This window comes from Leucopleurus acutus, assembly GCF_964270905.1.
Source record: "Leucopleurus acutus genome assembly, chromosome: 4".
Lineage (NCBI taxonomy): Eukaryota > Metazoa > Chordata > Mammalia > Artiodactyla > Delphinidae > Leucopleurus > Leucopleurus acutus.
In genome coordinates this window covers 33,281,822-33,308,980 of record NC_139146.1, presented here as the reverse complement: position 1 = coordinate 33,308,980, position 27,159 = coordinate 33,281,822, and the positions used below count along the sequence as shown (strand labels likewise).

Sequence of the window (27,159 nt, the reverse complement as noted above, 5' to 3'; positions counted from 1 at the left end):
GCGGAGAGATTCCCACACAGAGGATCGGTGCTGACCAGCACTAACCAGTCCGGGAGGCTTGTCTGCTCACCCATCGGGGCGGGTGGGGGCTGGAAGCTGAGGCTCGGGCTTCAGAGGTCAGATCCCTGGGAGAGGACTGGGGTTGGCTGCATGAACACAGCCTGAAGGGGGCTAGTGTGCCACAGCTAGCTGGGAGGGAGTCCAGGAAAAAGTCTGGAGCTGCCGAAGAGGCAAGAGACTTTTTCTTGCCTCTTTGTTTCCTGGCGCGTGAGGAGAGGGGATTAAGAGCGCTGCTTAAAGGAGCTCCAGAGGCGGCCACGAGCCGCGGCTAAAAGCACGGACCCCAGAGACGGGCAGGAGACACTAAGGCTGCTGCTGCTGCCACCAAGGAGCCTGTGTGCAAGCAGAGGTCGCTATCCACACCTCCCCTCCCGGGAGCCTGGGCAGCCTGCCAGTGCCAGGGTCCCGTAATCCAGGGACAACTTCCCAGGGAGAATGCACGGCGCGCCTCAGGCTGGTGCAACGTCACGCTGGCCTCTGCTGCCACAGGTTCGCCCCGCACTCCATATCCCTCCATCCCCCCGGCCTGAGTGAGCCAGAGCCCCCGAATCAGCTGCTTCTCTAACCCCATCCTGTCTGGGCAGACACAGAAGCCCTCAGGCGACCTGCACGCAGAAGCGGGGCCAAATCCAAAACTGAACCCCGGGAGCTGTGTGAACAGAGAAAGGGAAATCTCCCCCAGCAGCCTCAGGAGCAGCAGACAAAATCTCCACAATCAACTTGATGTACCCTGCATCTGTGGAATACCTGAATAGACAACGAATCTTCCCAAATTGAGGAGGTGGACTTTGGGAGCAACGATATATATATATATATTTCCCTTTTTCTCTTTTTGTGTGTGTATGTGTATGCTTCTGTGTGTGATTTTGTCTGTATAGCTTTGCTTTTACCATTTGTCCTAGGGTTCTGTCTGTCCTTTTTTTATTACTTAAAAATTTTTTTTTAATAATTATTTTTTATTTTAATAACTTTATTTTATCTTCTTCTTTCTTTCTTTTTTTCCCTCCCTTTTATTCTGTGCTGTGTGGATGACAGGCTCTTGGTGCTCGAGCCAGGCATCAGGGCTGTGCCTCTGAGGTAGGAGAGCCAAGTTCAGGACACTGGCCCACAAGAGACGTCCCAGCTCCACGTAATATCAAATGGCAAAAATCTCCCAGAGATCTCCATCTCAATCCCAACACACAGCTCCACTCAACGACGAGCAAGATACAGTGCTGGACACGCTATGCCAAACAACTAGAAAGACAGGAACACAACCCCATCCATTAGCAGAGAGGCTGCCTAAAATCATAAGGCCACAAACACCCCAAAACATAACAACAGAGGTGGACCTGCCCACCAGAAAGACAAGATTCAGCCTCATCCACCAGAACAAAGGCACTAGTCCCCTCCACCAGGAAGCCTACGCAACCCGCTGAACCAACGTTAGCCACTGGGGACAGACACCAAAAACGGGAACTACGAACCTGTAGCCTGTGAAAAGGAGACCCCAAACACAGTAAGTTAAGCAAAATGAGAAGACAGAGAAACACACAGCAGATGAAGGAGCAAGGCAAAAAACACCAGACCTAACAAATGAAGAGGAAACAAGCAGTTTACCTGAAAAAGAATTCAGAATAATGATAGTAAAGATGATCCAAAATCCTGGAAATAGAATGGAAAAAATACAAGAAACGTTTAACAAGAACTTAGAAGAACTAAAGAGCAAACAAACAGTGATGAACAACACAATAAATGAAATTAAAAATTCTCTAGAGGGATCAATAGCAGAATAACTGAGGCAGAAGAACGGATAAGTGATGTGGAAGATAAGATAGTGGAAATAACTATTGCAGAGCAGAATAAAGAAAAAAGAATGAAAAGAATTGAGGATATTCTCAGAGACCTCTGGGAAAACATTAAATGCAGCAACATTCGAATTATAGGGGTCCCAGAAGAACAGAAAAAGAAAGGGACTGAGAAAATATTTCAAGGGATTATAGTTCAAAACTTCCCTAATATGGAAAAGGAAATAGTTAATCAAGTCCAGGAAGCACAGAGAATCCCATACAGGATAAATCCAAGGAGAAACATGCCAAGACACATATTAATCAAACTTAAAAATTAAACAAAAAGAAAAAACATTAAAAGCAGCAAGGGAAAAACAACAAATAACACACAAGGGAATCCCCATAATGTTAACAGCTTATCTTTCAGCAGAAACTCTGCAAGCCAGAAGGGAGTGCCAGGACATATTTAAAGAGATGAAGGAGAAAAACCTACAAACAAGACTACTCTACCCAGCAAGGATCTCATTCAGACTTGACGGAGAAATTAAAACCTTTACAGACAAGCAAAGGCTAAGAGAATTCAGCACCACCAAACCAGCTTTACAACAAATGCTAAAGGAACTTCTCTAAGCAGGATACACAAGAGAAGGAAAAGACCTACAGTAACAAACCCAAAACAATTAAAAAAATGGTAATAGGAACATACATATCGATAATATCTTTTTATTTTTTTTTTATTTTTTTTTCGATAATATCTTAAATATAAAGGGATTAAATGCTCCCACCAAAAGACACAGACTGGCTGAATGGAAATGAAAACAAGACCAGTACATATGCTGTCTACAACACACCCACTTCAGACCTAGTGACACATACAGACTGAAAGTGAGGGGATGGAAAAAGATATTCCATGGAAATGGAAATTAAAGGAAACCTGGAGTAGCAATTCTCACATCAGACAAAACAGACTTTAAAACAAAGCCTATCACAAGAGACAAAGAAGGACACTACATAATGATCAAGGGATCAATCCAAGAAGATATAACAACTGTAAATATTTATGTACCCAACACAGGAGCACCTCAAAACATAAGGCAATGGCTAACAGCCATAAAGGGGGAAATCGACAGTAACACAATCATAGGAGGGGACTTTAACACCCCACTTTCACCAGTGGGCAGATCATTCAAAATGAAAATAAATAAGGAAACACAAGCTTTAAATGATACATTAAACAAGATGGACTTAATTGATATTTGTAGGACATTCTATCCAAAAGCAACAGAATACACTTTCTTCTCAAGTGCTCATGGAACATTGTCCAGGATAGATCATATCTTGGGTCACAAATCAAGGCTTGGTAAATTTAGGAAAACTGAAAGCGTATCAAGCATCTTTTCTGACCACAATGATATGAGACTAGATATCAATTACAGGAAAAAATCTGTAAAAAATACAAACACATGGAGGCTAAACAATACACTACTTAATACTAAGAGATCACTGAAGAAATAAAAGAGGGAATCAAAAAATACCTAGAAACAAATGACAATGAAAACACGATGACCCAAAACCTATGGGATGCAGCAAAACCAGTTCTAAGAGGGAAGTTTATAGCAATACAATCCTACCTTGAGAAACAAGAAACATCTCAAATAAACAACCTAACCTTACACCTAAAGCAAATAGAGAAAGAGGAACAAAAAAAAACCCCAAAGTTAGCAGATGGAAAGAAATCATAAAGATCAGAGCAGAAATAAATGAAAATGAAATGAAGGAAATGATAGCAAAGATCAATAAAACTAAAAGCTGGTTCCTTGAGAAGATAAACAAAAGTGATAAACCATTAGCCAGACTCACCAAGAAAAAAAGGGAGAAGACTCAAATCAATAGAAATAGAAATGAAAAAGAAGTAACAACTGACACTGCAGAAATACAAAGGATCATGAGAGATTACTACAAGCAACTATATGCCAATAAAATGGACAACCTGGAAGAAATGGACACATTCTTAGAAATGCACAACCTTCTGAGACTGAACCAGGAAGAAATAGAAAATATGAATAGACCAATCACAAGTACTGAATTGAAACTGTGATTAAAAATCTTCCGGGCTTCCCTGGTGGCGCAGTCGTTGAGAGTCGCCTGCTGATGCAGGGGACACGGGTTTGTGCCCCAGTCCGGGAAGATCCCACATGCCGCGGAGTGGCTGAGCCTGTGAGCCATGGCCGCTGAGCCTGCGTGTCTGGAGCCTGTGCTCAGCAACAGGAGAGGCCACAACAGTGAGAGGCCCGTGTACCACAAAAAAAAAAAAAAAAAAAAAATTTCCAACAAACAAAAGCCAAGGACTGGATGGCTTCACAGGCGAAGTCTATCAAACATTTAGAGAAGAGCTAACACCTATCCTTCTCAAACTCTTCCAAAATATAGCAGAGGGAGGAACACTCCGAAACTCACTCTACAAGGCCACCATCACCCTGATACCAAAACCAGACAAAGATGTCACAAAGAAAGAAAATTACAGGCCAATATCACTGATGAACATAGATGCAAAAATCCTCAACAAAATACAAGCAAACAGAATTCAACAGCACATTAAAAGGATCATACACAATGATTTAAGTGGGGTTTATTCCAGGAATGCAAGGATTCTTCAATACACGCAAATCAATCAACGTGATATACCATATGAACAATTTGAAGGAGAAAAACCATATGGTCATCTCAATAGATGCAGAGAAGCTTTCGACAAAATTCCATACCAATTTATGATAAAAACCCTGCAGAAAGTAGGCAGAGAGGGAACTTTCCTCAACATAATAAAGGCCATATATGACAAACCCACAGCCAACATCGTCCTCGATGGTGAAAAACCGAAACCACTCCTACTAAGATCAGGAACAAGACAAGGTTGCCCACTCTCACCACTCTTATTCAAAATAGTTTTGGAAGTTTTAGCCACAGCAATCAGAGAAGAAAAAGAAATAAAAGGAATCCAAATTGGAAAAGAAAAAGTAAAGCTGTCACTGTTTGCAGGTGACATGATACTACACATAGAGAATAGTAAACATGCTACTAGAAAACTACTAGAGCTAATCAATGAATTTGGTAAAGTAGAAGGATACAAAATTAATGCACAGAAATCTCTGGCATTCTTATACACTAGTGATGAAAAATCTGAAAGTGAAATTAAGAAAACACTCCCATTTACCACTGCAACAAAAAGAATAAAATATCTAGGAATAAACCTACCTAAGCAGACAAAAGACCTGTATGCAGAAAATTATAAGACACTGATGAAAGAAATTAAAGGTGATACAAATAGATGGAGAGATATACCATATTTTTGGATTGGAAAAACCACATTGTGAAAATGACTATACTACCCAAAGCAATCTACAGATGCAATGCAATCCCTATCAAACTACCACTGGCATTTTTCACAGAACTAGAACAAAAAATTGCACAATTTGTATGGAAACATAAAAGACCCCGAATAGCCAAAGCAATCTTGAGAATGAAAAATGGAGCTAGAGGAATCAGGCTCCCTGACTTCAGACTATACTACAAAGCTACAGTAACCAAGACAGTATGGTACTGGCACAAAAATAGAAATATAGATCAATGGAACAGGATAGAAAGCCCAGAGATAACCCCATGCACATATGGCCACCTTATCTTTGATAAAGGAGGAAAGAATATACAGTGGAGAAAAGACAGCCTCTTCAATAAGTGGTGCTGGGAAAACTGGACAGGTACATGTGAAAGTATGAAATTAGGACACTCCCTAACACCATACACAAAAATAAACTCAAAATGGGTTAAAGACCTAAATGTAAGGCCAGACACTATAAGACTCTTAGAGGAAAACATAGGCAGAACACTCTATGACATAAATCACAGCAAGATCCTTTTTGACCCCCCCTCCTAGAGAAATGGAAATAAAAACAAAAATAAACAAATGGGACCTAATGAAACTTCAAAGCTTTTGCACAGCAAAGGAAACCATAAACAAGACCAAAAGACAGCCCACAGAATGGGAGACAATATTTGAAAATGAAGCAACTGACAAAGGATTAATCTCCAAAATTTACAAGTAGCTCATGCAGCTCAATATCAAGAAAACAAACAACCCAATCCAAAAATGGGCAGAAGACCTAAATAGACATTTCTCCAAAGAAGATATACAGATTGCCATCAAACACATGAAAGACTGCTCAACATCATTAATCTTTAGAGAAATGCAAATCAAAACTACAATGCGATATCATCTCACACCAGTGAGAATGGCCATCATCAAAAAATCTACAAACAATAAATGCTGGAGAGCGTGTGGACAAAAGGGAACACTCTTACACTGTTGGTGGCAATGTAAATTGATACAGCCACTATGGAGAACAGTATGGAGGTTCCTTAAAAAACTACAAATAGAACTACCATATGACCCATCAATCCCACTACTGGGCATATATCCTGAGAAAACCATAATTCAAAAAGAGTCATGTAACACAATGTTCATTGCAGCTCTATTTACAATAGCCAGGACATGGAAGCAACCTAAATGTCCATCAACAGATGAATAGATAAAGAAGATGTGGCACATATACACAATGGAATACTACTCAGCCATAAAAAGAAACGAAATTTAGTTATCTGTATTGAGGTAGATGGACCTAGAGTTTGTCATACAGAGTGACGTAAGTCAGAAAGAGAAAAACAAATACCGTATACTAACACATATATATGGAATCTTAAAAACAAACAAAAAAATGGTCATGAAGAATCTAGGGGCAAGATGGGAAAAAAGACACAGACCTACTAGAGAATGGACTTGAGCATATGGGGAGGGGGAGGGGTAAGCTGGGACAAAGTGAGAGAGTGGCAGGGACATATATACACTACTAAACTTAAAATAGATAGCTAGTGGGAAGCAGCAGCATAGCACGGGGAGATCAGCTCGGTGCTTTGTGACCACCTAGAGGGGTGGGATAGGGAGGGTGGGGGGGAGACGCAAGAGGGAGGGGATATGGGGATATATGTATATGCATAGCTGATTCACTTTGTTATACAGCAGAAACTAACACACCATTGTAAAGCAATTATACTCCAATAAAGATGTTTAAAAAAAAATCTGTTGCTTAGTGTAAAAGAAAAAAAAAAGATTGTCTTGAGAAAAAAGCACTTGGGCAATCATTTCAGCTATGAGTGAATGTAGGTGTTTTTTTCAAGAAATGCCATTTTTTACTTGTAAGAATGACATAAAAACAATAATTTTTTTCAGGCTTGGATATTTGGCAGATATTTCTCAAAAATGAAGTGAACCTTTCACTTCAAGAAACAACAATAGCTGTCAGGTGAAGATTAGAATTTTGGAAAACTTGAATCTGCCACTGTTAGCTTGGCAGCTTCTCAATACTTAATGACTTTTTGGATGAGATCAGTGGTGATATTAACGAATGTGATTTTTTTGATATTGTATAATAAAATGTCTCATAGTTGAAAGATCTGCATAGTTCAGTGCACCAGCATTTTCTAAATGACCAATGCACAACATTACAAAATCATGTACGGGTAAAAGAGCCATTCATAGTGCAAGATAGATTGATGGACTTGAAAATAAAAGAATCTGAAAAGTTCATTGATATAGTTTTAGATTGTACATTGCAATTAAGCTTTAAGAAACTACCACTGTCTGAAAAGGTCCTTTGCCATTACATGCCCATGTAGGGCCACCAGAGTTTCTTCATGTACTTCAACTAAAACAAGGTATTGCAACCAGATTGAATTTAGAAGCAGGTATGAGAATCTAACTTTCCTCTATTAAGTAGAAATTGCAAAAATATAAAACAATACCACTCCTCCATTATTTTTTGTTTGTTTTGGAAAACAATTATTTTTCAGAAAAATGTTATTTTGTTAACATGCAATGGTTTCGTTATTGTCATTTTTAAATGAATAACTACATAATTTTTTAAATGTCTCAGTAAATACTAAGAGATATAAACCCACATAAAAACTCTGGGATATCTGATAATTTTTAAAAACGTGAATGGGTCCTAAGACCGATCAAAAAGTTTGAGAACTGCTGCATCATACCATACATCCTTTTTTTTTTAAAAAAAAATTGAAGTATAGAGCTTCCCTGGTGACGCTATGGTTGAGAGTCCGCCTGCCGATGCAGGGGACATGGGTTCATGCCCCGGTCCGGGAAGATCCCACATGCCGCGGAGTGGCTGGGCCCGTAAGCCATGGCCGCTGAGCCTGAGCGTCCAGAGCCTGTGCTCCGCAATGGGAGAGTACACAACAGTGAGAGGCCCGCGTACCGCAAAAAAAAAAAAAAAAAAAAAAATTGAAGTATAGATGATTTACAACATTGTGTTAGTTTTAGATGTACAGGACAGTGATTCAGGTTTGTCTTCTGTAGAGTACATTCCATTATAGGTTATTATAAGATATTGGGTGTAATCCCCTGTGCTATGCAGTAAATTCTGTTGCTTATCTATTTTATGTATAGTAGTTTGTTTCTGTTAATTCCATACCCTTAATTTGTCCCTCCCCTGCTCCCTCTCTCCTTTGGCAACCATAAATTTGTTTTCTATGTCTGCGAGTCTACTTCTGTTCTGCATATAGATTCATTTATATTATTTTTTAGATTCCACATATAAGTTGTATCATATAGTATTTGTCTTTGTCTGACTTATTTCACTAAGCATATACTTCCTTTTACTTGTCTCTCAACCAGTATAAGGATACATTAGATTGAAAACAGAGTGAGGATTTACTAAAGAGGGAAACTTGCTGGATACTTAACTTGTATGTATGTGTTCTTAGCAAGAAGATACCTGGCCTATGGAATTAATAAGTCTTTGGCTTCTGAGATATGAGTCCTTTCTGAAAGGTAATTAAGCTTTATCATAAGAAAGAGAGCTCAGTAAGCCTTTTGTATTTAAGGGCTTTCAAGAACCCAAGGTCAGTAGAATGGGGTTAGGACTAAAGTCAGGGAAAACAGCAATAGCAAGACAAAGGACATATCCTGGCACTCCACAGATGGATTAGAACAGGTTAGTGGGGACTCTTGTTATGGGAGACTCTAAACAGGGTGCAACTTCCTAATTTACCCTGTAACCACACTTGATAAAAATCTAAAAAGCTCATTGTCACTAATCTCTTTAGATTAAAACCTAAAATTTCTTTATGTAACAATAACAACATGAAGGCCAGGAATGAATGAAGGAACAAATGAACAAACAAAACAAACAAATACATAAATATTTCTGAGAAATCCTTTCACATTTTTGGCTAGTACAAACTCAGCTCAATATAAAATTTGAAAATGACAGTGATAAACTTTTAGGGAGGGAGAAAATCGGTAGTAGTATAAGCATCCATTAAGACTGTAGTTAAATGACAACGGTTTTGCCAGCATACTTGCTTATGACTGAATTTGTTAGCTTTATCTTTAGCAGACAGTTAGGTTCAAGAGGCACATATAGTACTGAGATATAGCCCTTATCATTTCTCTTACTGGCCACTGGACAACTTTTCATAATTTGCAGGTTGAATGCTATTTATAGCATTTCAGAAAAATAGTTTCCTTAAGAATGAAGAAACATACTTTCCTGTTCTCATTTCAAAGGCCTGGTATGTTTTCAGAAGCAGAACATACACCAAGACAGAAATGATAAAAATCACTCTGGCCCCAATTTTGCCAAATACACATTATTCACCCTATTTATATGTAAATCACATAACTACCATGATATATATAATCTAAGCATCACATCAGTGCACAACATTCCTAACTATTCAAGCTTCAGCAGTACTCAGTATTCAGAGTTCTGTGACCCACGGCAAATGGAAAGGAGCCAGAAATCACAATCTTTCCTGCAATAGGAGTCTGCATTTTAATGATGGAAGATTAATGAGGGCTTACTTTGATAGGATTAGTTATTGAGCAGGAAACTCAGTTTGGGATCTCATTACCAAAGTGTCCACATTTGCCCTTGATGAATCCTAGCCTGTATTGTTGGAGGTGCAGAAAGTCACCTAAGCAATCATCTTTTTTTTTTTTTTTTAACATCTTTATTGGAGTATAATTGCTTTACAATGGTGTGTTAGTTTCTGCTGTATAACATAAGCAATCATCTTAAAGGTAGAACACTGAAGGCAATAATTCGGGAAAAAAAAAAGAAAGCAAGACTGCACATAAAAACTAATGACATGTAACTAAAAATAAGTGATTATTAATAGAATAAGAAAAATGTTAGAAAAATTCTCCATTTCATCATACCTCTCCCACCACTATTCATTGTCAATAATCTCTACGTTAAAAACATCAAATCTTTTTGTTAAATTAAATTTAAAAATAGTCTCAACATTTTCATGTTATCTCCAAACTTGAGAAACAGCCCAACAAAACACACACAAAAAAATCAAGATTTCAAAAAACTAAAAACAGGGCTTCCCTGGTGGTGCAGTGGTTGGGAGTCTGCCTGCTGATGCAGGGGACACGGGTTCGTGCCCCGGTCCGGGAAGATCCCACATGCCGCGGAGCGGCTGGGCCCGTGAGCCATGGCCGCTGAGCCTGCGCTCCGCAGCGTGAGAGGCCACAACAGTGAGAGGCCCACGTAACACAAAAACAACAACAACAACAACAACAACAAAAACCCCCCAAAATAATCTTCCTATTAACACTTTAACTGTGTTAAATATCTCTCCTTTTGCCCTTTCTCCGTGACAAAAGAATAGTCAGAGAAAAGGGAATTTCCTCCAGGTTAAGATATATTCTCTTTCCCCTAACTTCTCTTTTGTTAACTCTAGGACTCTCAATAGTGATAGACGTGTTCCCTAGAGGATGTTTGGAAATACATGTAGAGACATTTTTCAGAAATAACGTGTAGGCGTTTTATTGTCACAATGATTAGGGGATTATTATAGACAATCAGTGGCTGGGGGCCAGGAATGCTCAGTATTTGCCACATACTGGACATTCTCAACCCACAAGGAACTGTCCCCCACCCCATGCGACTTATGAATGTCTCATAAAACTAATCACACTATATATATGAATCAATATTACTTTCGCATTACTAGTATTGAAGCTTTTACAAGAAGTTATACAAAAATACCCCAGTAATTATAGGAGAGGGTCATAATGGAGAGGGAAGCTAAATAGAATAAAGATATTATATCAAAATTATTGAATTATTAAATAATTAACTCACCTTATATAGCAGCACATTTAACAAACACTAAAGTACCCTCCACTCAGATTTAACAAACATTAACTAACATTTTGTCACAAATGCTTTGAAAAACTTTTAAAGCAAAATAGTACATTATAGATTCCAATATAATGGAAAGCCCCTTTCTACCATTCCTCAATTCTAATTCTCTCTTCTTTAAATATTATGTTTTGTACTTTCTATAACTTCTGTAAGAATTCCTTCCTAGATGGAAATTATAAATCTGACATTCCATATGTATGTCTTCTAGGCAAGCTAGAACTTATTTTTATGTATGGTGTGAGGTTGGCTTTGATTCCCACCTCCCTCCATACAGTTACGCAATTGCATCAGGGCCATTTATTGAATAATCTTTTCAAATTGACTTATAGAGCCATTTCTGTCATATACCAAATTCCATACCTGGATGGGTTTATTTTGTGCTTTCTGTTTCACTAGTTTATATTAATATCACTGCATTAGTTTTCTTTTGGTTAATATTTGCCTCATATTTTTTAAATCTCCTTTTTGACCAATATCCTTAAATTTTTACATTTGTCTCTTATAAACAGTATACAGATGGATTTTTTAAAATATCTAATAATTTCCTTTATTAGGTAATCAGGTTACCCTCTTTCTGTGTTTTCTCTATGTTTTTAAAGGGGTGGATGACTTTCCTTTGTTCCACACTCCCCCATTCCATTTAAAAGTTATACATTTTCTTTCTATTCTTTTAGTGAGTACCATTCAAATTTTAATATGCATTCCTGTACTTCTACATTTCTTGTGAGCAGAGATGCTAACTGCCCTTTGTTCTGCAGTATAGTCTCAATGATGTTTGTACAAAAATAGCCGTGGTAAACAGAGATAGAGTCTGTTTTTGCAGCAACAGACAGGTTTTCTTATAGCCTCAGAAGAAAACGATAGCCTCTCTCTCTCTCTCTCTCTTTCTCTCTCCAGAGTAAATGAAGATATGTTCAATATCCATTAAAAAAAAAATCAAGTTCCCTAAACTCGGAGTTCCTCTCCTATAACACAATCCACTGCATTATGCAGGTATCATTTGGACCCTCTGTGTCGTCTCTATGGGATTTGGAAGCAAGGGAAATCAAGACAAATATGCTAATGCTCATGCTGCTTGCTGTGCTGTGAGTGAGAAAGTCCTTTGTCTCTGACACAGGAGTCTTGGATTTTCTGCCAATATCCATGAAACAGTAACAGGCTCATTTATTAGCTTTTGAGTATGGTAAAATCAAATCCCAGATCTGAAAGGATGCCTGACTTGATGTCTAAATATAAAGAACATATTTACTTTCCCCTCAAATGATACAAAATTAGAACACTTTTAAGTTGAAATCCCACTGACTGTTACCTTTCATGTTATTGTTACCTAGAATTTTACTTCCATCATGCTATTAGCCTTTCCCCAATTGATTTTACGTATAAATATTTAATAGTCATTGTTTAATTAGATTGCAAACTTGTGAGGATTAGAGGAGTGCTTAAAGAGGGTTAGAGCAGTGCTTAGTGCACAGTAAGCGCTTAATATATGTCCACATTATTTTTTAACAATGTTTTTTGCTTGCCTCTTCTCATATACCGTACACTTTCAGAGTTTAATTTTTCTGATTAAGCAAAGATAAGTTATTTTTCCATATGTGATTTTTTAATACTATGTTCATGAATATGTCTAAGGATTTTATCAGACTATCTTTATAATTCCATACATATTTTTCTACATAAATGATTCTTCTCAATCTAAAACTCTGACTAAAGCAGTGTAGTTTTCTGTTTAGTCACCGAGCACAATTAGGTGCTTTCAAGGGAATTTTTAAAAAAGAATTATCCTTTTTTTTAAGTCTATATCATAGTAGTTTTTCCCTCAGAAACCTAAAACAATTACCAACTCGGCAATCAGTTCCTTTATAATTTCTTCAACTCTAGCCATAAGATTTAATCTAGTATTGTCTTATGCCATATCTCACATTTATAATGTGAAGCAGGAAAGGTAGGGTTATGTAAAAATGAATACTTAATATGATAATATATATACTGGTTAAATTTTTACAAAGTTTTCTATCTCTATACATAATTATAGGGTTTGATCTTATTTTATTTGTTTTATAATATGTATATATATTTTTTGGAGCCCTCATTGAGCAAGCCATGTACTCAAATGAAAGGTATTTCTCCACAGGCCTAGAAGCAAATACCACTGTATATATGAAGGATGGCTACTTTAGGCCTGACGATGACATCACAGAATTACAGTGCAACACACAGAGCAATGAACTAGAATTAGTACACCTATGTTTTAGTCTCTGTTCTCCCACTGGAAGATGAACCAGACTAGGGGCAGAGGGCTGTCAAATGACATAAGTTAAAGTTTTATGTTCTGAGACTATTTAGTTTTGTTACCTTCTCAAACAATAAATTTCTTATCTACTAATGCTGAAATTACTTGCTTCATACACCTTACAGATTTGTCTTGAGAATCAAATGAAATGTTTGTGAAAGTATTTTTAAACTTCAAAGCACCCTGCAAGTATTTATACTGTGTTACTGTTAACACTTTAAATGCATTAGTATAGTGTTAATATAAACATTTTTCACCCCTAGTCTTACCATCAACATATGCGTTTCTGGATATAAGCCTTAAGAGGAAAGGTATGATCAGGAAACAAAGAAGGTTAAGATAGAATAAGGAGACTGCTATCTCAAAAAGGTTCTTTTTTGTTTTGTTTTGTTTTACAAAGTCCTGTGATACTGTACTCCAACTGTCTTTTAAAAGAGGTTTGAGTCCGTGTCACATACTACATGTGAGTAATAGGCTAAGCTATACCTTGGCTAACCTTTGACAGTCAACTCTGACTTTTGGTTTGATAAGGAACCCAAGAAGCTAGTGAAGTAAAAATCTGGCAAAGTTTCCAAGGTAATGTATCAAGCAAAACACAGAAGCAGCTACTTAAGAATTTACTAAGTTCAGATTTCCTACTTCTTCAAAAACAGGCCTGAATATCAAAAAATCCAAGTGAAAACTGCTAACATCACAGTTTACTACAACACTCACACTACTGGGTTTTTAAAAATAATTTGATAGTATCAAGAAAAATAAGATACTTCCCCTTTACTTAAAGTGAGAATATGGAAGGTAACCACACAAACTTTATAACAAAAGACTATAATTAGTAGCAGGAACTTGTTTAGATACATGGACTTCTTAGGACAACAAAACTTTAAAAACAGTACTTTGTTGTGCTGCCGATTTCTGCTTTATTTTTTTTTACCTCATTTCTATTAATGCAACAAGTACTTACATCTGGAATAAATCCAATTTCATTGAGATGATTGCTTAGCTCTGGATCATGGAATGCAATCATCTGAGAGAATACAGTCAGATACTCTGAAATGACAATAAAGTTTAAGACAATCATTTTTTTTTACATAGTACTTCAAATAAAGACATTAAATCCACATAAATTAGTTTTATTTACATTTTGAATGAGATTTGGTTTCTCCATGAAGAGAACATACTTTATTAATTTTCTGTTTTGTTACTACTTCAAACATGGCTAATTATTAAACAAACAAAGCTTTTCATTAAAAGCTATGCCACAACTTATTTTCTACCTTCAGAGCTGTCACTTCATTTCCTGAATCACAAATTATTCACATGATGAATGATTTTTTCCTATTAAATTCAACAAAATCATTTTGTCTAGTGATATTAAATCTGTCTTGCATTTATTAATTGTTCAGAAAGTGTAACAGATACTTAAATAAGGAACAACACAGTCACAAATAGAATAATTACACCTCAAATTTGTTTACATATACAGATATATGCATTTGTTCCAGTAAAGTGAAGATCCAGGATAGATCCTAAGGCCCAGGGAACTTCTGGGTTTAATTAACTTTTCTTTAACTTCTTTTTTTCTCCTTCCAATTAGCAATGGTATATTTATAGTCCTAATTTACCTAGAAGCCAGAGGTATGCAACATCAACAATCATAAGTATTCAACTTTACGTTGATGAAAGCATATAGTTATTAACTTTAAAAAGCACACTTCATTTTAAACTAGAAAATCATGCCTCCGGCAATTGTCCACAGCTATGCTCCAGTTTATTAAATATCTTTCTTATCTGAGCCTGATAAAAGATAATTACTATGTAGGATTACATGGCTAATTAAGGATCTACTGAAGAAACCTAATCCATCATGAAAACATTTTCCTTGTATTCTGCCAAACACTTATGGTGGGATTTATACATGTGTTATAACTGCATACATACATATATACACACACACATACACATATAAAACACACAAATATATATGTGTGTATATATATAAAATACACACATAAATATGTGTATACACTTATTTTGTATATTATTGTATACCATATATGTAAATATAAATTATAAGGCTGGCAAAAGTTTTGGTTGCTCAGGATAAGCTCTGGAATGAGATACAGTATGGTTTGTTACATTCAGAAAAATTTCTTTAAGGGAGAGATATGACAGAACTGATGATATCAGCACTATGTCAAATTTCAAGTTATTTCAAAAATGAATTTAAAAGTTCCTTAGAGCAAATAAAAAAAAACTGAAATGCATATGTCCTTTGATGTATAAACCAACCTGAGAATTTAAGAGGAGCTACAGAAAAACAGACTGGTAGGCAAAATAAAACAAAAGATCCCATGGATATTACTGCTGACTCTTTTAAAATATTCATAAAATACTCTAATTGTGATTTATAATAATGAAGATTTGCATCTAGAGCTATAATAACCCCCAAAACAGTATTTTCTAACTGATAGGTGACCTATGTAAGGGTAAATGTTATTCTTAAAAAAAAACCAAGGTATTTATGAAATTTCCTCTTAAACTTCAAGTGAGGTTTAATGTTGTACTTTGGCACACAACCATGTCTTATATAAATTTCTGTTTTACTGAAACTTTATACTTTTTAAGTTTTTGCAATGAGATATTAAATGAAAATAGTCTTTTTCCCTTCTAATGCCACCATATTAAAAATTCTTATTCCTCTCCTATAGAATAGGATTTTTTAAATTTATCATATACTTTTAAATGACAATTCTCAAAGAATTCAGTGTAAGGATTTTATACGACACTATCATATTTCTGTGCAGCTGTTTATAAATAAGATATCTACTTGTTTTCAAAAAATTTTTCATAAAAGAGATATAGAGATGACATTTTATTAAGTCCCACACATGGATATCCTTATTTTTTCCTTTTCGACCAGTCTTTCTGCTTTCATTCTCTTAGCAGGGGTAAGGAGAAGATGAAGGATAATGGGCAACAGATTTAAAGCAAAAGGTGTCCTCTGCTCACAAACCAAAAATGGCATTCTCAATTCCGTAACTATTTGTAATTTTCCATCAGGCTGCTAGTTTATTCTGAAGATGGAACTATAGATAAATATGCAGAGAGTCATAAATCTCTTGTCAACTAAAATGTGCCCAAACTAAATCATTTGGTGACATTAGACTCACGGCACTCAAAAGAAGTCGAAGTTATTTTACTGCAAATGAACCCAAATTAGATTATTTTCCATTATGAAGTTTGCCAGCTATAAAATTTGGCTTACTGTCTAAAGCCACAAGAATAAGCACCAACCTTTATGTCTAAATGGGAAGAGGGGGTTTCAAAAGAAGAGAAAGGAAAGAGAAAGGTAATTTTTAGGGCTATATTTGTGAATCATTTTATGTTTTGCTCACATACCCTGCTCTAGTAAAAAAAAAATCTACAAGCAGCTTACTTAATAGATCTTGGAATATTTCTAGTAATGGTAGAACATTTTCTGTCTCAGGAAATATCTCCTTAGTCACATGATGCAAGACATTTTTGAAAATGCTCAATGTATTTCCTACTACCTTTCAATATCCTATCATTAAAGTCATCCATGACAAAGATGTGCATTAAACTGGAAATATGCAATGTACTGTTTTTCCAAATATATAACCCTTAGAGTGAAGTTGCATACTCTCCTTCTCTCTTTGCTACTGTTGGATGAGAAAGGAGATTTATATTATATTCCCATTTGACAACTGGACTTCAGACTTTGATGCCTGTCTTCCTTTCTCCCCCTAAAAGACTTGCTGAATGTCTATGTGTAGTGGGACCATACATCCTAGTTTACCTGGAAGAGTCCCAGTTGCCAATGGTAGACTCAGTGTCTGGTGCATTTAGTGCCCCTTCAACCCTCAAAAATATCACTAGTTAGTTATATATTCATCCTAGCTATGTGTGGCACTACATTAAATGCTAGGGACATTACAGCGAAGAAGATAGTTCCCTTGCCTTCAAAGGATTTATAAACATATACAAGTAAACAAAAAATTGGAGAAATTTTCCCAATTTTATTTCCCAAGTTTATATGGTACGTCCCTCTATCTTTCCCTTTCTGACTTCCACATCTTCTAATGGTTCAAGTGTAACTATGCCTTGGTTTTATAAACAGTGTAACAATATGCTGAATGTTGCGGTGAAATTCCAGTGGCCGTTTTGGTGAACACACACATAGTACAGTGACTTCAAACAACAGTTTAAATGTTTTATAGGCCAGTTTTCTGGGTTGTTTCTTTCTTAAGTGCAAGATGACATTAAGGTATAGTTGGATTTTCCATGAAGGATTAGTTTCCATCCTTAGTAACTAAGTGGCTGCCTCTCCTCACCAGCCTGAACCTGCCTTTTTTTCTCTTCAATACCTTAAAGTATGTCTGTCTTGCAAGTTATAACCCTGTTTTCCAATATCACTGAAACTCTAATCAATCTATCCCTTTCAAATCCCTCCATTTTCTTCAATCCAACTGGCACTCTAAGGTTCTGAATCTAAGAGTAATTTTAATAATCACAGATAATCTTAGGGGGACAACCCTGAATTGTTTAATCAGTATATTATTTTTTAAAGTTCCTATGTGTTGGTACTTTATCAACTCGATGGTAAATTTGCTGGGGACAATTTGATAGTGCCAAAAATGATTATGAATATTCATTTCAGCAGAAGTAATTAAATTTATTATCTTCTTAAAAATGTCTGCAGGTAATAAGTTAATAGAACCATGATTAAAAAACAAAACAGAACAGGACATCTTGACTAAATAGATAATTTTTCTCTCTTCTGTAAGAGGCAAAGCATTGAGTCTTATAAGCATATAAATACTCTGTTTTATGAAAAACTTTAAAATAAAGAAGTTTAAAGTTCTATTAGAGTATAATTATAAAAACACATTTTGGGACTTCCCTGGTGGCACAGTGGTTAAGAATCCACCTGCCAATGCAGGGGACATGGGTTCGAGCCCTGGTCCAGGAAGATCCCACATGCTGTGGAGCAACTAAGCCCATGTACCACAACTAGTGAGCCTGCACTCTAGAGCCCGTGAGCCACAACTACTGAGCCCGCATGCCACAACTACTGAAGTCCAAGCGCCTAGAGCCCGTGCTCTGCAACAAGAGAAGCCACCGCAATGAGAAGCCTGCACACTGCATCGAAGAGTAGCCCCTGCTTGCCTCAACTAGAGAAAGCCTGTGGGCAGTAACAAAGACCAACACACCCAAAAACAAATAATAAATAAATTTATAAAAAATAAAAACATATAAAAACACATGTTTTCAAAGAAGATTTAATGTTGCTATTGAATATAGAAACTTTTCATCTCAGTAGAGACAATTAAACGACTAAATGAATACGCAGTATTACAATTAGCTGTTGAATTGATTGGTTTCATATGACACAGGAGTTTTCCAAAACTATGGGAAACAAAGTGTGTACGTGATATTTATGCTAATCAAAATCAATGTTATTTTGAAGTTTAAAGCTTAAAACACCATAAAACACAGGGGGACGGGAGGACAATCAAAGAGGGAAACCAAGAAAATGAAAACTGAGTATTTCTAATTCCAAGCCTAAAATACACATTTTGAAGAATAAATCATTGCTCTTCCATAAACTTTGGCAACCAATAATCACTGTACTGTTTCAGCTCATTCTTTAGCTCTCCATCCCTCTTTCTCTGGCTCCATGGACCAGATTTGACTACTGGCTGTTTTATCAATCCATTTTGCACTTTTTTTTTACCTCAGTTCTTTTCCTTGTCCTCTGTCTTCAGAATGTCTTTCTCCCTTTCACCAAGCAAATTCCTACTCAAATTTCAAGTTCGTCAATACGTATTCTGTCTCTTAAGAAACCTTTCCAGACATGCCGTTCCTTTCCTTTGCCACCAAAAACAAAGTTAAAAAATCAAAATAACCTCACCCCACTTCTTCCTCTGCGCTAATATAGTAACATGTATACTTATTTCATTGACTTATAATTAGTTATTTTCACATTTATTTCCTATATTTGGCTATGAAATCCCTTGGAAAAAGACTGAATATTAAAGTACATTACTGGTTAATCAATCAAACTAAATATGAGTCTTTTTGGCCTTTCTGACCAATCTCTCCAAATCTGTGCTGTGTACACTGTGGTTTCTCTTGTATTTCCATATATGAAACAGATATGGTCTTGCTTATTTGTATAATAAGCCTTTTCAAAGTGTATTAAAGAAGTTCATAGTTAAAAAGTATGAAAACTCCTCTTTTTCAACATATATCTAGTTGAAATATGAAACAATTTGTGGAGAAATGAAACTTTTTAGAGGTTAAAAATAGGAATCTCTACAGAACCAATATAGAAGTTAATGTAATGGAAGCTATCTAATATGGCCCTGTAAGAGCTGGCCATCTAGTGAGGCACCATCCAGCCATCTCATAAATAACATAACCAACTCATTTTATAAGTCCTATTTTAACTGTTTTTCTGAGAATTCTCCAAATATCTTCATCTTTCTTAAAGCACAGGCATCTAGCTAAGCACTATGCTTGTAGAGGCCTGACAAATTTGGAAAAAGATTATTTCCAGGCTTTCACATATGAAAGTTCAGTTAACACTACAGGTTCCAAAGGAAAAAAAAAAAAGTTAAGACCATTTTATTTATTGTGATCTATATTAAAGGCAATGATTCCATGAGACAAAAAGGGTGCATATATTTTTCCTTTTAAATGTATCTTTTATACATTAGAACTGTGGCTATGTATCATATAGCATGCTATTACTCTTTATTTCAAAGTAATTTAAGGTGAGACATAGAAAGTGGATTCTGGTAAGATATGCTTAGGAGTGTTTTGCTCAAATGTTTTATTATAGTCAAAATTATTTGAAAAGCACATTTAATACATTACAGACATTTCACTGTAAACATGATCCTTGTAAAAGTTATATGGAATATTTTATAATGTGGTATATATTATAAATAAACACTATAAACTGTATTATTGAGAAAAATACAAATAAGCCCTATGGCATTTTTTTAAAAAAACAAACTTGAGTTTAAAATTTTGACTGTTCTTTCTATAAAAATTGAAGAATATATTTAATAAAAAGATAACAGTATTATTCTAAAAACTATCTTGCTAAAAATGTCTTTTTTATGTATTATGAGTCTTAAAATTTCTAGTGACATTTCATTGACTCCATACATTTAACCTACAAACTAAAAATATTAACTCTGAATCACAGCAACTGGGAAGAGAATTTGATTTATTCAACTCTTACGGAGAAAATAAAAGTGCTGTTTAATCCCTTTTTTTTTAATTTTTAAATTTAATTTTATTTTTTTAATGCAGCAGGTTCTTATTAGTCATCAATTTTACACACATCAATGTATACATGTCAATCCCAATCGCCCAAGTCATCACACCACCACCACCACCACCCCCATGGCTTTCAACCCTTGGTGTCCATACGTTTGTTCTCTACATCTGTGTCTCAATTTCTGCCCTGTAAACCGGTTCATCTGTACCATTTTTCTAGGTTCCACATACATGTGTTAATATACGATATTGGCTTTTCTCTTTCTGACTTACTTCACTCTGTGAGACAGTTGCTAGATCCATCCATGTCTCAACAAATGACTCAATTTCGTTCCTTTTAATGGCTGAGTAATATTCCATTGTATATATGTACCACCTCTTCTTTATCCATTCATCTGTCGATGGGCATTTAGGTTGCTTCCATGACCTGGCTTTGTAAATAGTGCTCTACTGAACGTTGGGGTGCGTGTGTCTATTTGAATTATGGTTTTCTCTGGGTATATGCCCAGTAGTGGGATTGTTGGATCATATGGTAATTCTATTTTTAGTTTTTTAAGGAACCTCTATGCTGTTCTCCATAGTGGCTGTATCAATTTACATTCCCACCAACAGTGCAAGAGGGTTCCCTTTTCTCCAGACCCTCTCCAGCATTCGTTGTTTGTAGATTTTCTGATGATGCCCATTCTAACTGGTGTGAGGTGATACCTTGTTGTAGTTTTGATTTGCATTTCTCTAATAATTAGGGATGTTGAGCAGCTTTTCATGTACTTCTTGGCTCTCTGTATGTCTTCTTTACAGAAATGCCTATTTAGGTCTTCTGCCCATGTTTGGATTGGGCTGTTTATTTCTTTAATATTGAGCTGCATGAGCTGTTTATATATTTTGGAGATTAATCCTTTGTCCATTGATTCGTTGGCAAATATTTTCTCCCATTCTGTGGGCTGTCTTTTCATCTTGTTTATTGGTTTCTTTTGCTGTGTAAAAGCTTTGAAGTTTCATTAGGTCCCATTTGTTTATTTTTGTTTTTATTTCCATTACTCTAGGAGGTGGATCAAAAAAGATCTTGCTGTGATTTATGTCAAAGAGTGTTCTTCCTATGTTTTCAGGTAAGAGTTTTATAGTGTCCAGGCTTACATTTAGGTCTCGAATCCATTCTGAGTTTACTTTTGTGTATGGTGTTAGGGAGTGTTCTAATTTCATTCTTTTACATGTCGTTGTCCAGTTTTCCCAGCACCACTTATCGAAGAGACTGTCTTTTCTCCATTGTATACCCTTGCCTCCTTTCTCATAGATTAGTTGACCATAGGTGTGTGGGTTTATCTCTGGGCTTTCTATCTTGTTCCATTGATCTATGTTTCTGTTTTTGTGCCAGTACCATATTGTCTTCATTACTGTAGCTTTGTAGCATAGTCTGAAGTCAGGGAGTCTGATTCCGCCAGCTCTGTTTTTTTCCCTCAAGACTGATTTGGCTATTCGGGGTCTTTTGTGTCTCCATACAAATTTTAAGACTTTTTGTTCTAGTTCCGTAAAAAATGCCACTGGTAATTTGATAGGGATTGTATTTAATCTGTAGATTGCTTTGGGTAGTAGAGTCATTTTCACAATATTGATTCTTCTAATCCAAGAACATGATATATCTCTCCATCTGTTGCTATCATCTTTAATTTCTTTCATCAGTGTCTTATAGTTTGCTGCATACAGTTCTTTTGTTCCCCTAGGTAGGTTTATTCCTAGGTATTTTATTCTTTTTGTTGCAATGGTAAATGGGAGTGTTTACTTAATTCCTCATTCAGATATTTCATCATTAGTGTATAGGAATGCAAGGGATTTCTGTGCATTAATTTTGTATATTGCAACTTTACCAAATTCATTGATTAGCTCTAGGAGTTTTCTGGTGGCATCTTTAGGATTCTCTATGTATAGTATCATGTCATCTGCAAACAGTGACAGTTTTACTTCTTCTTTTCCAATTTGGATTCCTTTTATTTCTTTTTCTTCTCTGGTTGCTGTGGCTAGGACTTCCAAGACTATGTTGAATAATAGTGGTGAGAGTGGACATCCTTGTCTTGTTCCTGATCTTAGAGGAAATGCTTTCAGTTTTTCACCATTGGGAATGATGTTTGCTGTGGGTTTGTCACATATGGCCTTTATTATGTTGAGGTAGGGCCCCTCTATGCCCACTTTCTGGAGAGTTTTTATGATAAATCGGTATTGAATTCTGTCAAAAGCTTTCTCTACATCTATTGATATGATCATATGGTTTTAATACTTCAATTTGTTAATATGGTGTATCACATTGATTGATTTGCATATATTGAAGAATCCTTGTATCCCTGGGATAAGTCCCACTTGAGTGTATGATCCTTTTAATGTGCTGTTGGATTCTGTTTGCTAGTATTTTGCTGAGGATTTTTGCACCTATATTCATCAGTGATATTGGTCTCTAACTTTCTTTTCTTTGTAGTATCTTCGTCTGATTTTTGTATCAGGGTGATGGTGGCCTCATAGAATGAGTTTGGGAGTGTTCCTTCCTCTGCAATTTTTGGAAGACTTTGAGAAGGATGGGTGTTAACTCTTCTCTAAATGTTTGATAGAATTCACCTGTCAAGCCATCTGGTCCTGGACTTTTGTTTGTTGGAAGATTTTCAATCACAGTTTCAATTTCAATACTTGTGATTGGTCTGTTCATATTTCCTATTTCTTCCTGGTTCAGTCTTAGAAGATTATACCTTTCTAAGAATTTGTCCATTTCTTCTAGGTTGTCCATTTTATTGGCATAGAGTTGCTTGTAGTAGTCTCTTAGGATGCGTTGTATTTCTGCAGTGTCTGTTGTAACTTCTCCTTTTTCATTTCTAATTTTATTGATTTGAGTTGTCTCCCTCTTTTTCTTGATGAGTCTGGCTAATGGTTTATCAAGTTTGTTTATGTTCTCGAAGAACCAGCTTTTAGTTTTATTGATCTTTGGCACTGTTTACCTTGTTTCTATTTCATTTATTTCTGCTCTGATCTTTATGATTTCTTTCCTTCTGCTAACTTTGGGTTTTGTTTGTTCTTCTTTCTCTAGTTCCTTTAGGTGCAAGGTTAGATTGTTTATTTGAGATTTTTCTTGTTTCTTGAGGTAGGCTTGCATAGTTATAAACATCCCTCTTAAAACTGCTTTTGCTGCATCCCATAGGTTTTGGATAGTTGTGTTTTCATTGTCATTTGTCTCTAGGTATTTTTTTATTTTCTCTTTGATTTCTTCAGTGATCTCTTGGTTATTTAGTAACGTATTGTTTAGCTTCCATGTGTTTGTGTTTTTTATGTTTTTTTCCCTGTAATTCATTTCTAATCTCATAGTGTTGTGGTCAGAAAAGGTGCTTGGTATGATTTCAATTTTATTAAATTTACTGAGGCTTGATCTGTGACCCAAGATGTGATCTATCCTGGAGAATGTTCCGTGTGCACTTGAGAAGAAAGTGTAATCTGCTGTTTTTGGATGGAATGTCCTATAAATATCAATTAAATCTATGTGGTCAACTGTGTCATTTAAAGATTGTGTTTCCTTTTTACCTTCTGTCTGCATAATCTGTCCATTGGTGTAAGTGAGGTGTTAAAGTCCCCCACTATTATTGTGTTACTGTCAATTTCCTGTTTTATAGCTGTTAGCATTTGCCTATGTATTGAGGTGCTCCTATGTTGGGTGCATATATATTTATAATTGTTATATCTTCTTCTTTGATTGATCCCTTGATCATTATGTAGTGTCCTTCCTTATGTCTTGTAACAGTCTTCATTTCAAAGTCTATTTTATCTGTTATGAGTAAGGCTACTCCCCCTTCTTTTGATTTCCTTTTGCATGGAATATCTTTTTCCATCCCTTCACTTTCATCTGTATGTGTCCCTAGGTCTGAAGTGGGTCTCTTGTAGACAGCATATAGATGGGTCTTGTTTTTGTATCCATTCAGTGAGCCTGTGTCTTTTGGTTGGAGCGTTTAATCCATTCATGTTTAAGGTAATTATCGATATGTATGTTCCTATGACCATTTTCTTAACTGTTTTGTTTTTGTAGGTCCTTTTCTTCTCTTGTGTTTCCCACTTAGAGAAGTTTCTTTAGTATTGTTGTAGAGCTGGTTTGGTGGTGCTGAATTCTCTTAGCTTTTGCTTGTCTGTAAAGCTTTTGATTTCTCCATCAAAGCTGAATGAGATCCTTGCAGGGTAGAGTAATCTGGTTGTAGGTTCTTCCCTTGCATCACTTTTAAGTATATCATGCCACTCCCTTCTGGCTGGTAGAGTTTCTGCTGAGAAATCAGCTGTTAACCTTATGGGAGTTCCCTTGTATGTTATTTGTCATTTTCCCTTGCTGCTTTCAATAATTTTTCTTTTGCTTTAATTTTTGCTAATTTGATTACTATGTGTCTCGTTATGTTTCTGTTTGGGTTTATCCTGTATGGGACTCTCTGTGCTTCCTGGACTTGCGTCGCTATTTCCTTTCCCATGTTAGGGAAGTTTTTGACTCTAATCGCTTCAAATATTTTCTCGGGTCCTTTCTCTCTCTCTTTTCCTTCTGGGACCCCTATAATGCGAATGCTGTTGCATTTAATGTTGTTCCAGAGGTCTCTTAGGCTGTCTTTATTTCTTTTCATTCTTTTTTCTTCATTCTATTCCACAGCAGTGAATTCCACCGTTCTGTCTTCCAGGTAACTTATCCGCTCTTCTGCCTCAGTTATTCTGCTATTGATTCCTTGTAGTGTAGTTTTCATTTCAGTTATTGTTTTGTTCATCTGTTTGTTTGTTCTTTAATTCTTCTAGGTTTTTGTTAAACATTTCTTGCATCTTCTCAATCTTTGCCTCCATTCTTTTTCCGAGGTCCTGGATCATCTTCACTATCATTATTCTGAATTTTTCTTCTGGAAGGTTGCCTATCTCCACTTCATTTAGTTGTTTTTCTGGGGTTTTATCTTGTTCCTTCATCTGGTACATAACGCTCTGCCTTTTCATCTTGTCTATCTTTCTATGAATGTGGTTTTTGTTCCACAGGCTGCAGGATTGTATTTCTTCTTGCTTCTGCTATCTGCCCTCTGGTGGATGAGGCTAAGAGGCTTGTGTAAGTTTCCTGATGGGAGGGACTGGTGGTGGGTAGAGCTGACTGCTGCTCTGGTGGGCAGAGCTCAGCAAAACTTTAATCTGCTTAACTGTTGATGGGTGGGGCTGGGTTCCCTCCCAGTTGGTTGTTTGGCCTGAGGCAACCCAACCCTGGAGCCTACCTGGGCTCTTTGGGGGGGCTAATGACAGACTCTGGGAGGGCTCACGCCAAGAAGTACTTCCCAGAACTTCTGCTGCCAGTGTCCTTGTCCCCAAGGTTAGCCACAGGCACAACCTGCCTCTGCATGAGACCCTCCAACACTAGCAGGTAGGCCTGGCTCTGTCTCCCCTGGGGTCACCACTCATTCCCCTGGGTCCCAATGCACACACTACTTTGTGTGTGCCCTCCAAGAGTGGAGTCTCTGTTTCCCCCAGTCCTGTCCAAGTCCTGCAATCAAATACCACTAGCCTTCAAAGTCTGATTCTCTAGGAATTCCTCCTCCAGTTGCCAGACCCCCAGGTTGGGAAGCCTGACGTGGGGCTCCGAACCTTCACTCCAGTGGGTGGACTTTTGTAGTATAAGTGTTCTCCAGTCTGTGAGTCACTCACCCAGCAGTTATAAGATTTGATTTTACTGTGACTGTGCCCCTCCTACCGTCTCATTGTGGCTTCTCCTTTGTCTTTGGATGTGGGGGATCTTTTTTGGTGAGTTCCAGTGTCTTCCTGTTAATGACTGCCCGGCAGCTAGTTGTGATTCTGGTGTTCTCACAAGAGGGAGTGAGAGCATGTCCTTCTACTCCACCATCTTGGTTCCTCTCCTCATGTTAGCTTTAAAAATAACAGCATTATACTGCTGTCTTATGTTTAACTCAGGATAAAGGAATCACCTTTTGTGTTGCACAAATACTAACCTGACTATTTTCTACGTTTAATTTTGTCAGTTTGTCTTTGGTGACTGTTTGACATATTTTACAATGAATAGCCCCTGAAATCTCCTGGTATCATCCAAGGTATTATTAAATCTGCTCCTTTTGGTATTATGGAATCTTAGAGTATACTGTCAACTCTATAATAAACATTACTGATAAAGGATAGTAAGAAATCTATGAATAAGTATGGAACATATCCTTATTAAGATACAAGGTATACATTTACAGAACACCAATTCATAAATTCCTGGAAGATGATATTACATGACTCTTGAAGTTGGATGCCTTTACTAAATTAACCTACAAGCAAAAGGTAAGTTCCTTCCTATAAAATATACTTGTTCTTAATTATAAGAAATCAAAACAAAAAGTTGTTGCCCTCTAAAAAAAACATTCTTAAGTTAATCCCAACTATATATAAGTCCACATCCTAGGAATGTACAGGG

The 27,159-nt window shown here is 36.5% G+C and overlaps 1 protein-coding gene across 2 annotated transcripts in view; it reads right to left on the bottom strand.

The window, feature by feature from the left end:
- TBCK (TBC1 domain containing kinase) overlaps positions 1-27,159 on the bottom strand; it is a 231,941-nt gene that overhangs the window by 115,549 nt on the left and 89,233 nt on the right. For both annotated transcript variants that reach the window (XM_082838412.1, XM_082838411.1), the window contains one exon: positions 14,371-14,456. In XM_082838412.1, the coding sequence (XP_082694538.1) occupies positions 14,371-14,456 (86 nt within the window). The remainder of the gene's footprint in view (positions 1-14,370; positions 14,457-27,159) is intronic.